General features: G+C 45.9%; 1 protein-coding gene across 3 annotated transcripts in view; it reads right to left on the bottom strand.

Annotated features, from left to right (window-relative positions):
* Positions 1 to 23,632, bottom strand: part of ATP11A (ATPase phospholipid transporting 11A) — a 912,970-nt gene that overhangs the window by 217,523 nt on the left and 671,815 nt on the right. For all 3 annotated transcript variants that reach the window (XM_078657659.1, XM_078657658.1, XM_078657657.1), the window contains exon 15: positions 18,482 to 18,553. In XM_078657659.1, coding sequence (XP_078513785.1) covers positions 18,482 to 18,553 — 72 coding nt within the window. The remainder of the gene's footprint in view (positions 1 to 18,481; positions 18,554 to 23,632) is intronic.

Raw genomic sequence — 23,632 nt, 5'->3', positions numbered from 1 at the left:
AGCCTGATAAAAGAATAGCTATCCACAACTTAAGTTGAGTTACTGGCGTAAGGGAAAACAAATTGCCTATTATTGGATGCTTCCAAACCAAATTGTCTTTTAAACACAGAGAAATCACATGCTTCATGTAAAAAAAAAAGGGTGATGTCTCCAAGGTTGGGGGACCAAAGCTTCAAATATCTTATTAGATCCTTACACTGTGGAACAAGTGCTATTGGTAGCCCATGGAGATGTTAAAATGGAGAAGAGTGAATTTCCAAACTTGCTTGAGAATAAGCTGGGTTGTTTAAGAAGGTTTTCAAACAGAATTTTGCTAAAGAAGGGAGCTGTTGCAAAAGTTCATAAAGTAGGAAATGTGCCTGTGGTATGGAAAGATGCATTAAAAGAAAAGTTGACGAGATTATTGGAATTGGGAGTGATCACACATATTTAGAAATCGGATTGGTTAAATTCAGTTGTTCTCGCCCGTAAACTAAATGGAGCATTAGGATGTGTGTGAACTTTAGAGATTTAAATGAAAATAAATGGGTGGACCGCAATCCAATTCCTAACATCAATGAGTTGTTGGCCGGAGTTAAAGGGGGAAAAGTGTATTCAACACTTGACGTATCAAGTGCATACCACCAGATATTGTAGCATCTGGAATCGAGGCACTTTACCTTATTTATAAACCCAGGAGGAGCATTATAATTTGTCTGTATGCCGTTTGGGCTTGTGTCTGCTTCAGCAGCGTTTAAAAGAATTATGCAAAATTACTGGGTGGAGGTAGAAAATGTGTGATTCTTTCAAGGTGAATTTTAGTGCTGGCTTAACCATGACCCATCATTCTACATTCCAATGACTTAATGTCTCGAGGTTACATTACATGACCTACCCAAAGCATTTAACAGGTACATTTCATTACTAACATACAACATATCTAGATTCATGTCATATTTCATCATTAAAATCATCAGTTTATGTTGACAACCGAAACAACTATGTACCTCAAATTTGTGTGCATATTCTGCTTCTCATCACTACCAATAAGATACACAAGTGGCCATGCCACGGTTATGTGGTAGCAACAGGATTGTGCATAATAAAAACAAATGTACTTCACTGTTCATAAGAGCCTGGATCACATCTCATAGGCTTTATTTACCACAAAGCAGCAAATAAAGCATAACAGCGAAGCCAAACGTTGCCAGTAGGAACAGTGTGACCCATTACTGATGGAAGAACAGACTTAAGGAAGGCAACTATTTTAAGCACCGGACGGGCCTTTAGAGAGATAAATACTGAGGCAGCCAGGGCATTAATGAAAGTCTCCCATATTCTCATTTTGTGAGGATCATGTATGTATGAGTGTACCTGAGATGTATGTCTATAGTTTGTACCTAGCCAATAGACAGCAGGTCATAACAAAAGCAGAGAATACCAAGGAAAATGCATACACTTCCATATGGCAGTGTAGAAGAGGGGAAAGCATTACTGGATTCCATGGACTTTCTGAACCAAATGTAAAGCTGACAATGAGAGGTGTTTCACACCATTAAAGTTTCAAACACAAACGGGTGTGCATGAATGTAACAGATTAATGAAGAGGCTTGTGGTTTTCGTGCTTCTCGGTATGGTTTTGCTGATTCTGGGTAGTGATTAGCAGGTTCAGCAGAAGGGGGAATTTAAAGGTCATCCAAGTTTAGATCAGCTGCTAGTTCATAGGAGGGCTTGAATTGGGTATGCTCTGCAAGCATCTTGCTTCAGATGGTGCTAAAATCAGAGAGAAAGTGGAGCGGCTGGGGCGGCTTCTAGGCCGGTGTCTGTAGTGGCTGTGGGTTAGAAGGAGGTCTCTGAAGACCACCATGACTCAAAGAGGGGCATGCTAGTTTCTGCCAACCATTCACTCAGTACTGCTGTCTTACTAAACCACCAACAAAGATGATGCTGTAGAAGACTTTGGAAAGGAATAATCTTGAAATGATTTATTGTAAATGTTAACAGACCTCGACACAGCACGAGGCTGCTCTCCACAGCATGCCATGATTCAAGGCTTCTGACTCTTCCCTTTGGCCACGGCATGCAACCCTTGCTGAGATGCGGTGAGAATGTTCTGCATACAAATACCACCATATCAAGGCATTCTGAACAAGGACACCACTTGTGACGCCTATCTATGAAATAATTAAGGGTATTTAAAGGGGAAACAACATGGTTTGTTCTTCTGTCCTTTTGTTTTGTTACCATGTTTTTCAAAACACTACGCTTTTAAATAAAAATAAATTCAAATCATTTATCAGAAACTAATGAATTGGAATATTTTAATCATTCATCTCAATTTTACTGATTATAACTATTTGCAATTGAAAGTTGTAATGGTTAGATAAACTGTAGTTTTAAAAGTAACTCAAGAATGAACCTTTCTTAAAAATAATCATTTCACGATCCTTCAGCACATTGCGTTACACATGACTAATACACACATGTGGCTGATAAGCATGAGCCCTGCAGGGTTGTGACCAGATTTTCATAAGGGAAATAAAAAACGTACGGGTGGAATTGCTTTAACTCATTTCAGCCATGGGGAACTTCTAGGAGTCACATTTCAGTCCATGGTTCTATTGCCTGCAATGCAATCTCGGTCAGCAACCAGCCAAATGCAAATGACTTTTGGTACATCTCAAACAGGATCCGTCAAGCCCTAACTGCTAGGCCCCTCTAGTTAGGAACAAAAGCAACTCCAGACCGGTGTTGGCCTAGTTAGGTGCAGTCTGTGACATAGCTTAACATCGCACTGAGGAAAACAAAAAAGTGATGGGTGGAATGCTAGAATTACTCTCAGCCAGTGGTAATTACTCAGGCTGCACCCCCTTCCACTGATTTCACGGAGGGGGAAGGGGGGGGGGCTGTAAGTTCTGGCTGGAATGTTCTCATATGTGCAGGATTAATTCTGATTTGAACATAGCTAGTTCCTCTTTGAGGTGGCATTGTGAGCAAAAAAACAATGGAACTGGATTGTGGCCTGGAGTAATAACCAGTGGTTGAGATTAACTCAAACAATTAACCATCACTTTTTAGGTCTCGCCCTGCGATTGCCGGCCAAAAGCCTGCTGTCGCAGAGCGAGACTATTGTCATCATTCTGGCTTTCAAGGACTGAAAGGGAGAGGACAAGAGACTGGCACGCGCAAACACGCAGCAGCCTGCCGGGATCAGGTCGCGCGCGTCAACACGCAATCCGATTCCAGCAGGCTCTTCACAACACACATACAGCCCCCCCACCCCCGCATACACACACACATACAGAGCCCCCTCCCGCATACACACACGCACGCACACACATACGCAGAGAACCCCCGGCACTTACACACACATCCCCTACCTCGTCTCGGCGTCTTCGCGCTCCCTTGCCCCCGCTCCTCTGGTGTGCGCGCGCACCACTAGTTTCGATTCCCGCGTCGGCTCCTCTGTGGTGCGCGCGCACCACAGGTTTCTATTTAAACAGCCAATCAGGAGGCAGAACTCCTTTCAGACATGCTCCCTCTCTGGTCCGCTATCATTTTTAACTGCACGGTGCGTCATGTTTACCTTTGTCTAGTCCTTCTTTTATGTCTTTGTCTCTACACCCTTCCACCAGTTAATCTTTAGAGTAAAGCTTTTCTTGTTTTCTATGTATATTTTTTCGGACCTTTGTCAGTCCTTTTATCTATAGTTTTTCACCCATCTCCTGCATGGGTTTATTCTGTAAAATTATTTACTGATTTCGCCCTCACTTGTTTTTTATTATCACTTTTTTATTTATCATCATTTTTATTATCCTATTTAATGAGGATCATCCACACTCGTGGGTTTAAGTTTACTTTGTATCAGCGCGTACATTTCACTTCTCACCGCTCGAGTCCAGTCTGTCTTTTATTTTTGGGGCGATTTCACTCGCACGTCATTTCAAACCGGCGTCTTCCGGGTTTCTCCATTCTCGTTTACTTCGTGAGCACAATTCCTTTATCGCGGATGCACGTTAATTAATTCCATGTAGAGCGGGTAAGCACTAATTTAAACTTACGGGCATGAAGGATTTTATTAACATGTTTATTCACATGTTTATTGTTTGGCACGTTGGTACAAGTGTCGTTTTCCTTTTCTATTTCTTGTTTGGCACTTGAGCACCGCGACACGTGTGGAATCTTTTACACCGGCTTTGTCACTTCTTTAAGAAATCACCACTTTAGACCGGGCAATTTCTCCTCTTTTTTTATTGTAAGCAATCTTGTCCCATTTTAACAACTCATCTGTTGTGCAATTCATATGATGAGCCTTCTGTGGCTAGGCTCATGCTTTGGCCTCTAAGTCCAGGCCAGACACCTGGCATGGCTCTCCCTGGGTATGTGCTGTGTTGCCCACTGCTCAGGGCTTTAAGAGTGTCTGCTTCTGCCTGTGGTCAGCACTAGCAGTAAAAAGGTCAAGACGTGAAACGGCTGCTACTAGAATCCCCATTTCTGATAAAAGCAAAAAACGAATTCGCAAACCTGGGTCTCAGTCTTAATTGGGCGAGTTATTGACTTTGGCAATGCTAGTTTACATCGGCATGTGAACATACGCACCAAGCGCACACATGTCAAGCAATCTTAGAATGGGTATTGCATTAAAGGAAACTCATTACAAGAAGGTCATCAACCATCAAAAGTCGTTCTTGGAGCAGTAAATAAAACAAGCATTGAAAATGAAATAGGTCTCACCTTTTATTACGTTAAAGCCATTTGCTTTGCTATACAATACCATTACCAAAGCAAATGGCTTTAACTTAGTCAAAGGCGAGACCATTGCATTTTCAATGCTTGTTTACTGAGTCTTTAATTAGGAATCAAATACTAGACTATTAAGTAGCATTAGCAAAGCCAATAGGCCTAATTTGCATTTTCAGGTAGAAGCTAGGTCTATTGGCTATATTTTGGCTTTACTTGGGTAATGCACAAGTTACTACTTGTGTAACGATATAACTGTAAGAGACATTAGTTAGTGATAGATTCCTTACCTTAGAATATCCCTAGGCGTCAGACTGGATCCGGAAATTTTTGCGTAGCAGTACCCTTGCGCGCCAGTAGGCATCGTCTGCGGCTCCGCGTCCGTCGTCGGCGTCGTGGGCGCCGTGATGACGTCGTCGGAGTACTTAGACGCCGCCTCCGCGTGCTGACGTCAGTTCTCAGACACAGCTTTTCCGCGCCAGAAGCGCCGAGCCATGTTAAAAACCAACACTGGTGCCATTGAAACTAGGGCCCTGAAAGGGGATGACCTTAACCCTAGATATCGGTTCGCAGAACGGGGAGGATGGGTGGGTCGGTAAGGAATCTATCACTAACTAATGTCTCTTACAGATATATTGTTACACAAGTAGTAACTTGTGCATCTGAAAGAGACACGTTAGTGATAGATTCCTTACCTTAGAATAGATACCCCAGCAATACAAACCCCGGTGGTGGGTCTGCGAACCAATAATCACACCAGAAAGTCCTGGAGGACGGAACGGCCAAAGAAGCCATCCCTCCGGACTTGACTGTCCAGGCAGTAGTGTCTTGCAAACGTGTGCAGCGAGGCCCACGTAGCCGCCAGGCAAATGTCCTGCAAGGGCACTCCCCGGCCCAGGGCAATTGTAGTCGCCGTGGCCCGGGTGGAATGAGCCCGCAATCCAACAGGGGGCTCCTTTTTAGCCAAGGAGTAACATGCCTGGATACACAAGATGATCCACCGAGAGATGGTCCGCTTGTGCACCGCTTTCCCCTTCTTAGCGCCCACGTAACCAACAAAGAGTTGGTCATCCACCCGGAACTGGCGTGTGAGATCCAAGTAGAATGAAAGCGCACGTTTTGGGTCCAGACGGTGGAGCCGCTCTTCCTCTTTAGAGGGATGCGGTGGCGGAAAGAAGGTGGGCAAGGTGATAGACTGCCCGATATGGAAGGCCGTGACAACCTTGGGCAGGAAAGATGGCTTAGTATGCAACACAACCGTGTCCGGATGGACAGAAAGGAAAGGGGGTGTACATGAAAGAGCCTGGAGCTCACTCACTCTCCTGGCAGAGGTGATGGCAACCAGGAAAGCAGTCTTCAAAGTAAGAAGACGGAGAGGACAGTTGTGAAGTGGCTCATCAGAAACGTAAGAACCAGGTTCAAGTCCCACTGAGGCATCACAAACGGCTTTAAAAATGCTCATTTAGGGTGGGAGCAGACATGTGCTTCCTGACAAGTGGGTAGGGAAACTCAGATTGCTTCTGAATGAAGGCAGCAAGCAAAAAAATGTGCTCCTGCAGAGCAGGAGAAATGCTGGCTCCCGTTGCAGTCAAGCTGGGTGCATGCGGGGAATAGTCTGGACCGTGGGTCCCGAGATCTTCTCCATGTCCCTCAATATAGTTTTTTGTGGGTTCCCTGGGTGGGCACCCACGTAAGGCCTCAGGAGATGGGGGCCATAAAGGCTTGAGGAGGGGGGCCGTGCACCTCCCTCCAATTAAGAAAAAAGAAAGGCCACGAGGGACGGGGTCCCCGAAACCGTAAAGTCTCATGGAGGAAGGCCACGGGCCCACTTCATAAAAAATAAAGGCCTCATGGCATTGGGTCCCTGCAGCTTTAAAGGCTCGTGGGGGGACCTTTCCTTGCCAATAAATATAGTTTAGAAAAATAGGGTGTCCCAGGTTGGCACCAGGACACCAAAATTATTAATAAATGAGCGGAAGGAGCCGCTAATTTATTATTCACTGTTTCCTTTGCTGCTTATCTCTTCAACCCAGTGCTATCCAGTAAACGTAATTACCATTGTTGGGTATGGATTCATATCAGTCGAACACATCCTGGCTGGTGTTCTTGTGCTTTATCGCTTCATTTATATTATATGATGTAAAAATGACAACTCTGTCACCGTTGTTAAATACTGCCTTTAAATGTTATCACCCTCTGGTATCTTTAGGTTCAATATGTCTTTGTTTTACTATGGTGAGCTGTGATGTCGAGAGGAGGTACACAAAAAGCCCCTAACACCTTGGTTCCCGGTGCGCTTTGTAAGAAGGTTAAATAACAATAACAAGACCTACATGTGATCAGATGCATATTTCCGGATCTGTGTGGATCTGACACCATTCTGATCTGCAATGGGCCCTAAAATGGTCACACTTGGTGGGTGAGAATTCCAACCCTCAGCAAACTGGCCTTCTTGCATGAAGTGCCGGATGTAAAGGGCTCCATGCTGCAATAGTGCAGGAGTGTTGTTGCCTCTCTAGGGGGTACCAATGTTTATAGTTTTTGACACAGCAGAAAGTACAATGTCTCAACATATGAATGAATGAATGAATTCGGATTTCTAAAGCGCGGGTAGCTGCCCTGAGGCGTCCAAGCGCTAAGAATATTGCTGAGGTTTAAGTTGGAGGGAAGGCAGATTCAGCTTCATTGATTATGCAGTAAACAGTAGTGTTTTCAGCTGTTTACGGAAGGAGAGAATGTCAGGGTTTGATCTGAGATGCTGAGGCAAGGCGTTCCACTTTTTTGCGACATTGTATGAGAAGGAACGGCCTCCGGACCTTGATTTCTTTATTTGTGGCACAGTGGCTAGATTAGCAGAGGTGGAACGCAGCTGTCTAGTGGGTAGGTAGGGTGTGATGAGGGGGAAATTGATAGCCGGGCCTCGAGACCAGAAAGTCTGGTGTGCGATGCAGAGTGATTTGAAATCTACTCTTTCCTTTACGGGGAGCCAGTGCAGTATCCTTAGTCCTGATTTTACTGAGGATCTGCGGGGGATTTGTAAAAGTGTTCTGGCTGCGCAGTTCTGAATTAATTGTAGTTTGCGTAAAGTGAAGTCAGGAGCTCCGAGATACAATGCGTTTCCATAGTCCAGCCGCGATTGGATCAGGCCCAGGACTACGGTTTTTCTTGCTTCAAAGGGGAGTAGAGGCAGGATCTTCCTGATGACTCTCAAGATGCCGAAGCAAGTGGCAGAAAGTTTCGTTGCCTGTTGGTCAAAGGACAGGGACCTGTCGAGCCAGACACCAAGGCTCTTAATAGCGTCTTTGGGAGCTGGAGCCGGACCTAAGCTGGGGGGCCAAAGAGTGTCTATAGTGGATGGTAAAGTGTGACCCAAGAGCATGAGCTCTGTCTTGTCTCCATTAAGTTTGAGACAAGACTTGGTCATCCAGCTTTTGACCGTCTCCAGGCAACCTGCGAGATCTACATTCGCCGAGGGACCGCCTGCCTGTGCCAAGGAGACCACCAGCTGGGTATCGTCCGCGTAGGTAACGATCTTAATACCAAACGGGCGGACGATCCCAGCCAGCGGCCTCATGTAGACGTTAAATAACGTCGGGCTTAGGGATGATCCCTGCGGGACTCCGCACCCCAGAGGTTTGCTGGAGGAGGTGACATTGCCCTCGTACACCTGGAAGGATCTATCGCTCAGGTAGGATTTGAGCCACTCCAGAGCTCTGTCAGATATTCCGATGTCCAGGAGACGCTGCAAGAGGATACCGTGGTTAACGGTATCGAATGCGGCGCTTAGATCGAGGAGGATGATTGCCACCGATCCTCCCCGATCTACGATTCTCCTGGACTCCTCCGTGACTGCCAGCAGTGCCGTCTCGGTCCCATGCTTTGGGCGAAAGCCAGTCTGGGATGGATCAAGCAGTTGGTATTGTTCGAGAAAAGTTGTTACTATACTGTTTATGTGTTTCTCCAGAATTTTGGCTGCCCAAGGCAGCAGGGAGATCGGGCGGAAATTGTTGAAGTTCTTGGTGTCAAGGTTAGGTTTTTTGACCAGGGCCCTCACCATAGCCTGCTTCCACGCTGTTGGTACTGTGCTGGTAGCAATCGAGGTATTGAGTACTCCAAGCAGTGTGGGAAGGATGGTTTGAATGGCCGAGACTAGAACATATGGGGGTGCTGGGTCTCTGGGGGAGCCCGACTTCACTTGGTGCATGAGGGAGGTGAGGTGATCTACCTGCAACTGGGGGAATTCCTCCAACACCGGAGGGTGATAGGGTGAGTGGTTATGAGGAGGACCAGGGAGTGCTTTAGTCAGAACAATCTGTTCTGTAGATGGAAATGAAGAGTAAATAAGATTGATTTTCTGAGAGAAGAAATTAGCCAGGTCTTCACAGCGGAGCTGTGGATTCTCCGTTATAGACGGAGGGGAAGGGAGGGTGGTGAGGCTTTTGACTATTTTGTATATCTCTTTCGAGCTGGAGCTGGCCTCTGCGATCTGGTTTGAGTAGTATGATGATTGCGCACTTTTTATGTCTTTTTTGTATAGTCTGATGGCGTCTCTGTAAATAGTTTTATCTGTTTCCGCGTATCCCAGTCGCCATTTGCGTTCCAGTCTCTTACAGAGACGCTTTTTCTCCCTTAGTTCGATGGAATACCAGGGAGCTGAAATTCTAGATCTTTTGAAAACTGTTTTCTTCAAGGGGAGCGTGGCGTTTAGGGAACTCTGGATCCATTCATTGAATATTTCATTGGCCTGTGAGGGGGTCTGGCCGATTGAGGGAATAGATTTTTGTAGTTCCTGGGTCCACTGGGCCAGCGGTATTTTAGACCAATTTCGGGTTTCTTGGACAGTAGGTGTTGGGAGTGTAGGTTTCTCTGTTGTCCAGAGCAACGGGACTAAGGCATGGTCTGTCCAAGGAAGTGCTATAGAAGGACAGGCCTTCAAATGAGGACAGTTGCTGAAAACTGGATCCAGCAAGTGGCCTTTCGTATGTGTAGGAGATGAGACCAGCTGGAGCAACTGCAGGGCAGATAGGTCCCTGCTTAATTTGTTAGCGATGGAGTTATTGGTGTCGTCAAAGTGTATATTGAGATCGCCCAATAGCGTGAAGTTGGAAGGAGATAGGGCCAAATCGGCGACTAACGGTGGCAAAGTTTCGTAGAACTGTTTGGGAGTGCCTGGTGGGCGGTATATAAGTGTTCCGGAGAAACTTAAATTGGGGGAGAATTCCAAGGTAAAGGACATGCTTTCACATTCCGGAAAGGGGTTAGGGATGCAGCGACAGGTGAAGCAGTCTTTAAAAATGATGGCTAGTCCACCCCCTCTATCCTGTTCCCGGTCCAGTCTTACAATTTGATATTCCTTCCCCAGGATTTGAACCAATTCGGGGTCAGAGGCTGAAAGGCTGTCAAAAAAGATGAGACTCGCTTCTAATGCGTACATTACTGACAGAGTTCAAAACCAAATGTCAAGGTCTGAATGTGTTTGGGACCTCTGTTTTGAATGCAGAACAATATTCTTGCTGTGTGTTTCGATATTGTAGACTTCGGTGGTCATTGCTTGGGTATTCAGTTCTATATGTGACTGTCACTTCCCAGTGGACTGAGGCTAGGAGGACCGTAGCCCTACACGTATGCTTATCCTGAATGCCTCCTTCAATACTCTTCGCCTCTCATGTCCTTACTTTATAGAATTATTAATGCAAGTATATGAGGTCATGCCTCAGACATTTCTCTTCCTTTTGTCACATACTGGCACATGTGTATCCCCCCGCGCCCCCCCCCCTCCAAAAAAACAAACAAATTTTGACTTCTGTGAGTCTACCTCCCTTTACCATGGAATAACCCTCCCCCACATCTCTGTCCCACATCAGCTGGGTAGCCTCGTGTCCTTGTGGGTTCCAAAGCTTTCCAATTGCTCCTTTTTTCCAGGCTCAGACTAGTTTTATGTTCATTGGTTTAAGAAGGTTGCGGATACTGCAAAGGTCGGATTGTCCACATTCGATTTGTACCTTGTAACTTAAAAATAGAGATATCAGGAAAAAATAATATTTCCTTGCCCAAACAACTGTCTTGATGCAAGTTTATGACGCACACCTTTACAACAAGAAGCCGCTGCAGTTCATCTTTGCTCACACCCAATGCATTCTTGAATTCTAGGGCTTTAAATAAAACGTACACATATTTCTGCCCGCATCTAGTACGGGAATCGGTGCCACGTTGTGCATAAATATTGGGTCAACGAAGCACAGTGTGAGCTCCTGCCTGCTCGCCTGGTATCTAGCTGGCCTTGTCATGGCGCTGACAGGATTCCCATTAGCCACCATGTGAGCTCCAATGCAAGGCGGAGGGTTATCGAATCTGCAGTCAGCAGGGCCTACCTGCTGTCTGCCAAGGCGCAGACGGTATAGCGGGAGACGTGTTCTCCTCGTCAACAGCACAAGATGGGAGCTCTACAGCGTGCTCCTGGGCTTAATAAGGCCACGCCCATCACTCACCGACTTCTGACAGGCGCCCATTTGAAATCCATGGCTGCCTTCGACTTCAAATGGAACAATACTTGCAAGCAGAAACCACACTGTGGTCGTGATGCAGCTCGAACAGTATCAAACTTTAACAGTAAGGGTGTGAGACATTTGCGAAATTGATGTCTGCGTAATTGCAGAAAAATTCGGGAAAATTCAGCGAAATGCAAATCCGGCATTTAGGACTATTTTTTAGCACGAAATGCGTCCGTGTGTCGAAAATGGACGCAAGGACGCATTTTGTGCTAAAGAAATAGCACTATAGCACACGAGACAACAGCAAGGGTTTGTTCATTTACATTGTTCAAGTTCTCCCGAACCCGGCAAAAATTATACAAAATGACACAATTTCCGGCATTTTGCATAACAAGCATAACATAAAATGCCGGCAATTACGCAAGATTACACTAGCATTAAGAAAATTTCACCGGGGCCTATTTAACATTAACACTATTTGTATCCACTGCGGAACCTTTTTGTAATCAAAGCAGTGAAGAATGTAAAACCCGCGCATGAAGATATTTGTGGAACACGACAATGAAAAGCCTTTGCACAAACCTATATGGGATTTCAACCAATTTATCAAGGAAACGAAAGAGAAAAGAGACACGAGAGAGGAAAGAGACACGAGAGAGGAAAGAGACACGAGAGAGCGAGTTAATGAAGAGGAGAAGAAAGGAAGAGAGCGCGAAAGAGAGGGACGGTGCACCACAGGGATGTATGAGTTTATTTATTATGGAACGATGAGTCATCTTCCCCCATCCCCGCCAGCACCCTTCTCACTCCCGAATCTGACAAACAGCACCTCAGTCACTCACTGGTAACACATCAACCAAGTCTCCATGTATAACTTTGTCCACTTCGAAAGCACTTTGAGCCTCTAAAAGAGCAAGAAAGCGATATATAAATGGTATTGCAATACAGTGAAAAACTGCATTCTGCCCCGTACTAGGAAGAAACCAGTAGATTAGTGCGTGACATGTTATAAATTGGGAGTTGGCTGTCTAGTGGGCATGTAGCGTTACCTCGACTCTTCATGTAACCCTTGGCTTCTTTCTACCTCTGGCCACTCCACATCAGGTTTATTGCTTTATTCCTTCCTATTTCCTAAACCCTCTCCCTTATATTTCTCCATTATGCATGATCACCTTAACCCTCTCTACCGCCTCCTTTCTTCTGCTCTATCACTTGTCCACAACACTTAGCAGCTGTGTTCTTCTTTTATTCTCTGGCTTCTTTCTTCTGGGCACAATACTGTGACTTGCTTAAACCTTTGTCATCATCTTTTTGCCGTTTTGCTTTCATTGGTTACTTGCTCATACCAGTCTGTTGTTGAACATGCTGACACATACTCCTGTGATCTCTATTCAGTTCTGTTTCACATGCTTCGGTCTGGATCTAGCCAACATTTGTTTCGTCATATCGGTGTAACCTTTGACTATGTCAGGGCTAGAATAAAGTATTTCATATGTATCTCAGTGTGATATATAACCCAGACACATGCTGTACTCTGAATAGAAACTGTGAGAGGTGACTTAGCAGAGGAACATAGCTAATAACTAAAGTAAAGAGTATAGGCTAGATCCAGAAGAAACATGTGAAACAGACCTGAACAAAGGATATCAACTCTTGATCTGAATGTTTTCTGTTTTTCGTGCATTCTATGCTGTTATTTTGGGAACCTTTTGGTCCATAGTGGGGAGTGTTTGCGTGGCTGCACCCCTCAGTTGCTGAGCACTCAATCAATCAATCAATCAGGAACATTTATAGAGCACGCTACTCACCCGCGAGGGTCTCAAGGCGCTGGGGGAGGAGGGGAGTGCCACTACTGCTCGAAAAGCCAGGTCTTGAGTTGCTTCCTGAAGGAGAGATGGTCCTGGGTCAGTCGTAGGTGGGTGGGGAGGGTGTTCCACGTCTTGGCCGCCAGGTAGGTGAAAGATCTTCCTCCTGTGGTGGTTCTGCGGATCCGTGGGATGGTTGCGAGGCTGGGGGAGCGGAGCTGGCGGGAAGGTGTGTAAAACGTGAGGCGGTTGTTGAGGTATTCGGGGCCCATGTTGTGGAGAGCCTTGTGTGCGTGGGTGAGGAGTCTGAACGTGATCCTCTTGCTGACGGGGAGCCAATGCAGTTCTCACAGGTGGGCAGAGATGTGGCTGTGTCGGGGGATGTCCAGGACGAGTCGTGCAGATGCGTTCTGTATGCGCTGGAGTCTTTTCTGTAGTTTGGCAGTGGTCCCAGCGTATAGGGCGTTCCCATAGTCCAGTCGGCTGGTGACGTGGGCCTGGGTGACCGTCTTCCTGGTTCCAGTGGGGATCCAACGGTAGATCTTACGGAGCATGCAGAGGGTGTTAAAGCAGGAAGATGTAACAGCGTTGACTTGCCTGGTCATCGTGAGGGAGGAGTCAAGGATGAATCCCAAGTTGCGTGCGTGGTTCGTGGGCGGTGCCCAGAGCAGGGGGCCACCAGGAGTCGACCCAGGCGGAGGTGGATGGGCCGAGGATGAGGACTTCCGTCTTGTCTGAGTTCAGTTTCAGACGGCTGAGCTTCATCCATTCTGCGAAGTCTTTCATTCCTTCCTGGAAGCTGGCTTTGGCGGTGGCGGGGTCGTTGGTGAGGGAGAGGATCAGTTGGGTGTCGTCGGCATAGGAGATGATGTTGAGGTTGTGCTTGCGTGCGATGGCTGCGAGGGGGCTCATGTAGACATTGAAGAGGGTGGGGCTGAGCAAGGAGCCTTGGGGTATGCCGCAGATGATCTTGGTGGCCGCTGTGCGGAAGGGCGGGAGACGGACTCTTTGGGTTCTGTCGGAGAGGAAGGAGGTGATCCATTCCACAGCCTTCCATGGATCCCGGCATGGTCGAAGGCGGGTTGTCAGGGTGCGGTGGCAGACCGTGTCGAAAGCAGCCGATAGGTCGAGGAGGATGAGGGCGGCAGTTTCCCCTTTGTCAAGCAGGGTCCTGATGTCGTCGGTAGCTGCGATGAGGGCGGTCTCGGTGCTGTGGTTCGCTCGGAATCCGGACTGTGATGGGTCGAGGGAGCCGTTCGTCTCGAGGAAGGCGGTCAGCTGAATGTTGACTGTTTTCTCGATGACTTTTGCGGGGAAGGGGAGGAGCGAGATGGGGCGGAAGTTCTTGAGGTCTGTGGGGTCTGCGGTGGGTTTCTTCAGGAGGGCGCTGATCTCCGCATGCTTCCAGCTCTCCGGGAAGGTGGCGGATGCAAAGGAGCTGTTAATGATGTGCCGGAGTTGGGGTGTGATGATGGAGTCAGCTTTGTTGAAGATGTGGTGTGGGCAGGGGTCGGCTGGGGAGCCTGAGTGGATGGTGTTCATCACGAGGGTGGTGTCTTCCGTGCTGACTGGGGTCCAGGTGCAGAGGGTGGTGGTGGGGGGCGCTGGCTCAGTGGTTGGGTACGTGGTCTGAGCGCTGAAGCTGTCGTGTATATCGGCGATCTTGCGGTGGAAGAACGTGGCAAGTGAGTCGCAGAGGTCTTGCGATGGCGTGATGTCGTTGTTGCTGGCGTTGGGGTTGGAGAGCTCTTTAACGATGTTAAAGAGTTCCTTGCTGTTGTGGGTGTTGTTGTCCAGTCGTTCTCTGAAAGATGACCTTTTGGTGGTGAGGATCAGCTGGTGGTGTTTGCGGATGGCGTTCTTGAGGGCTGTCATGTTTTCCGTTGACTGGTCGTGGCGCAAGGCTTTCTCGAGGGCGCGGCAGGATTTCTAAGAGTCTTTGAGGTCGTTGGTGAACCATGGGACTTTCTTGCTGGCTGGGTTGTTTGGAGGGTTCTTCAGTGGTGCAAGGGCATCGGCGCAGTCGGTGATCCACTGTGTGAGGTTGGGGGCTGCTTCGTTGGGGTCCGTAGTGTTGGTGGGTGGGTTTTGGCTCAGGGAGGTGGTGAGCTGGTCGGTGGTGATCTTGTTCCAGCATCTTCGGGGGGCTTGTTGCGGGCGGTGGTGGGTCGTAGTTTTCCTGAAGTTGAAATGGACGCAGCTGTGATCGGTCCAGTGAAGTTCGGTGGCGTGGCTGAAGGAGATGTGGTTGCTGGAGGAGAAGACGGGGTCGAACGTGTGGCCGGCGTAGTGGGTGGGGGTGTTGACCAGTTGCTTGAGTCCGAGGTTGGCGAGGTCGCCTAGTAGGGAGGTGGTGTTATTGTCCTTGTTGTTCTCCAGGTGGAAGTTGAGGTCTCCTAGGAGGATGTAGTCGGAGGAGGCGAGAGCGAGCGGGCTGATGAAGTCTGCGATGGCTTCGCTGAAATGTGTGCATGGTCCCGGGGGTCTGTAGATGAGGGTACCTCTGAGGGTGGTCTTGGGGTCGGTGTGTATCTGGAAGTGAAGGTGCTCGGCGGCGGTGAGGGTGTCGTCGGTGTTGGTCGTGATGCGGATGGTGTTTCTGTAGACAATGGCGATGCCACCTCCGGCTTGATTGACGCGGTCCCTCCGGGTGATCTTGTAGCCGTCCGGGATGGCTATGGCGATGTCGGGGGCTGAGGAGGCGTTCATCCAGGTTTCCGTGAGGAAGGCGACGTCCGGTGCTGTTGTGTCAAGGAGGTCCCAGAGTTCGACTGCGTGTTCGTGGACGGAGCGGGTGTTGAGCAGGATGCACTCGAGGTGGTTGTTGTTGGTGCTTGTTCTGGCGAGCGCGATGCAGGTCCGAGGGCAGGTGAATTTGCAGGCATGGCAGGTGAAGGCTCCGTGGGTGCGTTTCGGGGTAGCTCGGTAACAGGCTGGCTGTCGGCCGGTGTTGAGTGCGAGGAGGGTGGTGGCGTCGTATTTCCGTTGGGTGGACTGGCTCCGGCGGGGGCCAGGGGTCCTGGCACTGGGCGCGATCCAGGCGCTGACGGGCGCAGACGGGCTTGCCTTAGGCTCCCCTTCGGTGCGCCAGCGGCGCGCCCGCTGCGCGCCGCTGTGCGCCGCTGTGCGGCCTCCGTTTGAGTGGGTAGTGGGAGGGAGGAGCAGCTGGGAGGCGGGAGCGGGGTGGCGAGTGGGAGGGTGGGGCCGCAGGGACGCAGCGGCGGGAAGGTGGAACGGAGGACAACGGGGGAGGGTGGAGACAAGGGCACAGGCAGCAAAAACGAAGGGGACACCAGGGAGCAGGGGCACAGAAGAAAAACGGGGGGAGAGGGGTCACAAGGGCACAGGCAGAAAAAACGAAGGGGACACCAGGGAATCAGGGGCACAGAAGAAAAACAGGGGGGGAGAGGGGTCACAAGGGCACAGGCAGCAAAAACGAAGGGGACACCAGGGAAGATCTTGTCTATCCACTATATTTAGTGAGACACTATAAATTGGTCAAGTAAACAGCCAATTACAATGCTACTAAATCCTCCATCCAAATATGTTTATATATCCACTCATTCTTCAATGCAAATTGCTATTTATATAATGCATATTTAAATAACGAAGCAAACCACATTCACTGGATGATGTCATCAGTGATGTCATCAGTGATGTTTGAGATGTCATCAGTGATGTCACTGACCATGTCATGAATGATGTAATACGTGACATCATCAGCAGTGGATTGCGGGTGCGTGAAATATAGTTAGTACAACTAACTATATAGGAGCAATTTCAATGGTTTTGTATGAGTGAAATGTCCAGCTAACTGTAACACCCCTAAAACTTATAGTTTATTGAGTGAATTTCAAAGGTTTTTAAATGCCAATTCCTAACTATATAAGGCCTGAAACCTATGGTTGTTTCAGTGAATTTCAAAGGTTTTTTATATGCTAATTCCTAACTATATAAGGCCTGAAACCTATGGTTTTTCCGTGAATTTGCAAGGTTTTTTTAATGCTAATTCCTAACTATATAAGGCCTGAAACTTATGGTTTTTTCAGTGAATTCGCAAGGTTTTTTAAATGCTAATTCTATTAGCGGATAACGTTTAAATATGTTAATATCCTTGTGGGACCACCTGAGCAGCCCTAGGGGGTCAGGTTGTTTCTACCCTGCCCCCTTTTTGCATTCTATACGTTTGTTTTTCTGCTTCTTTTATGCCTCGGTCTACCTATCACAAGATGAATGTCAACACTTCCTGGTTAGAAGTGTTGACAGCCAATGAGCATGCTGCTTTCCTGTGAAAGGCATGCTGATTGGCTGCCACTGTCTGTCAACACTCCAAACCAGGAAGTGTTGGCAGCCATCTTGTGCCTCGGTAGAACCAAGGCACAAGAAAGCAGTGAAACAAAGGTGTAAAAAACGCAAAGGGGGCAGGGAAGAAGCACCCTGACCCCCTAGGCCTGCTCAGGGGGTTTTCCCCGTGGTACGCTCAGGGTACGAGTACCTTTAAGCGTACATGGCATCGCACCCAGCGCGTACTCCGTGAAATTTAAAAAAAATATATATAATTTTTTTTGCCCTTCCGGGTCCTCCTAGGCCCCACTGAGAAAACCTAGGGGGTCTCTACCCTGCCCCCTTTTATAGTTTTCCCCTTTTGTTTTTCACCTCTTGTGTCTCGGTTCTACCGAGACACAAGATGGCGGACTCTCCGGACCGTTTGGAATGTTCACAGACACCAGAGAGCCAATCAGCTTTCCGCTCGCGCACTTCCGTGGCGCGCCGGGTGCCCTTACGGGTAGGCGTACCCCAAAGCGCTCGGAGCGCGCCTATAGATATATATGTGTTTTCGAAGTTAATTTTCGTAAAAACCACTGGAGCAATTTTCACCAAATATAGTAAAGGCACTTCTGCGTACCAGTCCCTACAATTTTGCAAAGTTTGGTGTAATTCCAATCAGCGGTTCGGGCTGTAGCCGTGTCTGAACGTCCTATGGAAATTAACATGGGGAAAACACGTTTTGGGACCCCCCTTTTTTCTTGGCCCCCGCTTGACGAATCCCCCCAAAACTTTCAGGGAAGGAGCAGGCCTAAGTTTTGGAAAATTCCACGCAATTTCCTCAATCGACGCCAAAGTTATTCCCAATAGAATGTTGTGGATTGCCTATGGAAACTAGGTCCTAACTATATATATCTACTGGCTATCGCCAGTAGGTAATATATATATATTGGGTTTACAGAGTAAATTGCAGGGGGCAACTACTGCAGTTCATAAAAGGGAGAATTTTTATTAATCAAGAATAACAAATCAACCATGAGCACTGGGTCTCTATAAACTCACATGTGCAGCCTACCATTCAAATCAAATATTTCTGTGCCACATGATATACTGCTCAATGCTTGGATAGGTCAGATAATGTATTTCATGCACAAATTTAAACAGGAACATTGGTAAATCTTCTGAGGGGGAAATACTTACTTCTCGATATTATTATCCCGGTTTGAAATTTCCATGAAATTGTCTCTGAACCTCAGGAATGTAAAACCCAATCTGCAAGAGCAAAAGCAAGTTTCAGAAAACAAGAACCTCAACCTGCCAAAAACAAGACGACTGCATTTAAAACGAAGGATGCAGGATACAGTATACATTTAAATTAAACTTTTTTTACCCACCGGAAGCGGCTTTCCATTGCAGAAGGTGGACATGAATAAAACACTGGTAATGATTTCCTCATTGGAGGTCTAGTTGCCAACGAATACTTTACAAGATTTATATTTTGGTTTACTTACTAAGCTACGGTTTGCTGTAAAGTGCCAGTCAACGTTCGAAACATCTCACTTCTAGCGACCAAACATGCTTTTAACTGCAGCCAACCCTGTCAGATCCACAACGCTTTCCAGTCACGTCCAATGATCACAATGTGAGGTCGTGCGCCGCAGCCATGTTTACTCCAGGCGTGATGCCTTATGGCATTTGGACTGCGTGTTACCTGAGTGAGCATCAATGTGTCTCAGCAATGTGCAGTATTTTGTTTGGAAGTAAGACAGATTTAGCTCCACATGAACGTAAGCTGAAGAAAGTAATTTACAAGCGGTGCTATTATCCTGAAAGATAGGCCTGCTGCTGAGAATGGACCGGATTCGAAAAGGAATTATCTGTCAAGGGGGAAAAGACAATTTTTGAGTTCTATGCAACAGTATAGAGATGATGAGTTTGAAGATAAAGGGAAAGAAGCAGTGAGTTCCATTGATCTGAAGTTAAACAGGAAAAGAAATGCACGCCAATCAGACTTTTTAGGATATAGGGATGATACAGAAGACCAGCAGATGCAGAGCACAACTGGCATGACAGCTAAAAAGCAGCATGTTGATGCTGCAAGGATAGGGCTAATTTTAAGGAAGACTTTTTGGCAGATACAAAAGGTCTTTGAAAGGGCAACACTTTGAAATGGGAAGCTAGTGCAAATCCACAAGGCGAGAGGAGCAGAGATGAAGCGATGCAGACCAAGAATCTTTAGGACAGCAGCCTTTTCCATAACTTATCAACAAGAGATCAAGGAGAAAAAGACACCTAAGTAGAGTGAGTTGGCATAAACTAAGAAGAATTAGTAACAGATGAACAGTTTTGCTGTTTTGAAGAGGAAGAGGAAAAGTGAGCTTGCGCAGTGTCTGGATACAAAAGAACCAGTGTGCAGAAACACAGTGGAGATGGTACTGGCCTGAGAAGAAAGGAAACCTAAGCTTGCAACACAGCTAGAAGGAGAGATGCCAAACTCAGGGACCAAAGAAACAGGGCCCGATGACAGAACGGACAACGATGAGCTTATCTTCTGGATGAAAATATCTACAGACCTCATGATGACTAACACTGGGCAGCCAGAGGGCCAATTTGGTCGTCTGCAGCTGTAGTAGCAATGCTTCATGGATCCTTCGCCGCTATCCAAAACCGGGCTTCTGTCTGCTCTGCAGATTGAACCACAGCTTGTCCGATGTTATTTCACTTATGCAACTGGGGGGGGGGGGCGAGTTCAAAGACAGCAAGACATGTTATCAATATAAGCACAAGGAGAACATGTGTTGTAATTATGTACCAGTATCAATAATATAGGAATTTACAGAGTGTGCCTTCAACCAAAGGGCTATCTTGACGCTAAACCAGAGAGACCAAGGGCGTACAAGTGGGTTGCGGAAGTTCGACTGAGGCAATATAAACGATGATTTTTAGCAGCTTCCTTAAAAGTTAAATGGTACAGTCGAAAGTATCCAGTAGTGCAAGTGTATTCCACAGTTGTGCCACCTACACAGAAAAACAGTTGCCCTTCTTGGCAGATTCACTAAATGATATGGATCTTTAGAAGAAGAGCTAATGAGGAGTACAGCGACTGCATAGGGACTAGCACTGAAATTTATCAAGAACAAGAAGCCTAGTGCACACACCGTTCAAGATGCATTTCAGAGAACATTAAATAATAATCTACGTGGGATTGGCTACTTGTGAAGAGCCTTGAAGCTGAAAAATGCCAGGGGTGATGCAAGAGAATCTAGGCAGTCGCCAAATATACCCATTGAAAATTTTTAGGAACATATTTAGGGGGATACAATAGTGTGCCATTTCCATAGTAGAGTTTTGATGTTAGCAATCCTGCGTGGTAGTCACTGAATTGTTCAAGTCAAGATATGTATAGATATATTTGAGGCATTACAGAAGAGGTGAGTCTTTCTAAACCATCACAGTAAAGTGAGTAAAAAAGGCTGAACTTGTCCAACTGGGAGAATAATTCCTAGATTTTCCTCAGCACCAAAGGTCCAAGTATGAGTGCAAAAACATTTGTACAGACTCACGCATATGGATGAAAGATTTTGTTCACTATTTTACAAGAGTGTAGTTTCACATCCTTTTTTATTTCACACAGGTGTCGTTCGTGCAGCTGTTGAAGTTGGCTGGTACCATATAGTTAAGCCTGAATAGCTTCAGAGGGGGTTAGGTGTCATTTTCATCGTTGTAACAATTTACAGCACATGAACAAAGGAAGGCAGAGTGGCAAAATGTACACATTAAAAATTGGGCAAGAGTGCAGAAACCCATGGCGACACCAGATGGCTGAGGAAAGGACAAGAATGGTAAAACAGACACCAATGCAGAATGGTGTGACAGAAATGATCAACACAAAGCAATGGATGAATATGTGATCCCTATTGCTTCTACTCTTGTCAAAAGGATAACATGGTTTGTAGTGTCAAAGGCAGCTGACAAAAATAATACAATGAGGTCCACAACACCGCCATCATCAGGTTAAAGGCTAAGGTCAGCCAACTGTTTCTCAAAGCACTTCCTCTCCGAGGACTGGACTATTCAAACTACTGGAATTAATCAGGTACTGCTTCTTTCAATATATTGCCATTAAATGAGATTAAACTAAAGATGGACGATCCTACTGAATAATGCGTCATTTTTTAATATATAAATATTTTTTTAAATCAGAGGGTATCTTTAGCATGTTTCAGTGAAGTGGAAAGCCCACTCGCCGTCAGGGAACTAAGCCAACGTTTAAAGAAATATGAATCCTTTCATCGTCTCATTTAAGATCCATTTGAAAATAAAAGTGGGTAAGGAACCAGAGACTGACAGAAAGTTTACACTTGGGCAATAACTCTCTTACCTGTTCAAAGGTTCAAAATGGCCAAGCTTTTGATGAAGATCCCCCAATAAAGGCATTTCATTTGCCAAATAGAGGGAGAGAGAACATTCTAAATATGAACTGTGAAAAACAGTTGCTACATAGATGCTACAAGGGAGGAACCATCGGGAATAGTAATGAGGACTACTAGAGTGTAACCATTATCTTAACAACATCTTTCCAAGTCATGCCTGCATCTGCAAGAAGTTGACAATAGCAGCTATGTTTCACTAAATGTAAAAATTGAGTTGGAGAGAATAATCTTAGCATCCACAAGAAATCCATACCTCCAGTTCTTTTCATGTACATGCGGTACATTTGAAATCCTTAGGGGAATAAGTTTAAAGATAGGTTATTTTGCAATGGCATAATAAGAGGGAAAAGCAGTTGCTACATAGATGCTACAAGAGAGGAACCATCGGGAATAGTAATGAGGACTACTATAGTGTAACCATTATCTTAACAACATCTTTCCAAGTCATGCCTGCATCTGCAAGAAGTTGACAATAGCAGCTATGTTTCACTAAATGTAAAAATTGAGTTGGAGAGAATAATCTTAGCATCCACAAGAAATCCATACCTCCAGTTCTTTTCTTGTACATGCGGTACATTTGAAATCCTTACGGGAATAAGTTTAAAGATAGGTTATTTTACAATGGCATAATAAGAGGAAAAAGCAAAGAAAGCCCGGAAGAAAATCTCTCTGATAAGCTGCTGGGGGGAAGACATGGCTATTCAGACAAGTCACTGAGGAGGAAACATTTATCCTTAGCATTATGGTTCATCTAACATACAAATCATCCAACAGATTTTCACATACAGAAGAGAAGTATATCCACCTTCAGAAGACAGGTTTCATTATAGGTGGTTTGAGATGCATATATTTTGGAAACATCAGCAAGAATGTAAGTATTCTGTAATAAAACTATAAGACTGGGATATGGAAGTTAGAAATAACTTCTGATATTATTGGAAAAAATAATTACTAATGAGTGCTCATCTCCATGCGGATACCCAGTAAAACAGACTCAAGTTAGCTGCAGTGTAGTTTTGCACTAATTCACAGAATGCATGGCAAATTGAATATTCAAATCGTTTAGAAATAAGTCATTATCATACCCAACTGCTACATGAAGGAGAGAGAGATATACCACAAAAATGCATGTCACCATGTGGAGGACAAACTGATGATTTAACAACAATTGCCTTGCGAGATAATCACTTGTTAAAGATCATATTTGATAACATGATTTTTGTGACTGGTGGCAGAGTCAGCAATGAGATGAAAGGATTCCTTAGTAAATCAGGTCTCAGTTTCTTTTTTGATTTCAAAGAATTTTGTAGTTTTTTTGCAAAAGGAACAAAAGAAAACAGTGATGTAAATACATGACAAAGTACGCAGGTACAGTGAACAAATCTAGTGTGCAGGATTAGTTGATAGACTGAGACCTATACGGGAACGAAAGAGGTAAATCATACAAGAAATAAAAGCAAAACCTAATACAAAATAAAACTTAAGGGGAAACGTTAACAAGAGGGTTACAGCAGAGGGCATGACGAACCTGCAATATAAGCATAGTAAAAGACCTAGTGAAATAAATGGTGCAAGTACATATTCTGTAGAGTACTTTTTTTGGAGTATACATTTCACATAGCGCATACTATTAACACATTTTTTAGAAGGTGACAATCTGGATACATATATGTACGTGTTTCAGTATAAGTAGTGACTAAAAGGTCAGTTTATAACATGTTAGGGTACTTATGGGTGTTTGGTAGTGGCAAAATAGTTGTTGAGTGTCTTCCAAACATAGGTGTTCTGTGATTTCCAGGGGGAGTTTTGAAGAGTGATATTGTCGGACCCCCTTAAGTAAGTAACCCAATTCAGCTAGGATCGAAACGAGGTAGCAGCCGTGTTCTTCCAATTAGCAAGAACAGACTTACAGGCCGCA

The sequence above is a fragment of the Lissotriton helveticus genome, chromosome 8 (assembly GCF_964261635.1).
Source record: "Lissotriton helveticus chromosome 8, aLisHel1.1, whole genome shotgun sequence".
Classification (NCBI taxonomy): domain Eukaryota; kingdom Metazoa; phylum Chordata; class Amphibia; order Caudata; family Salamandridae; genus Lissotriton; species Lissotriton helveticus.
Note: the sequence above shows the minus strand (reverse complement) of the source record. Positions and strands in the feature narration are given on the sequence as shown.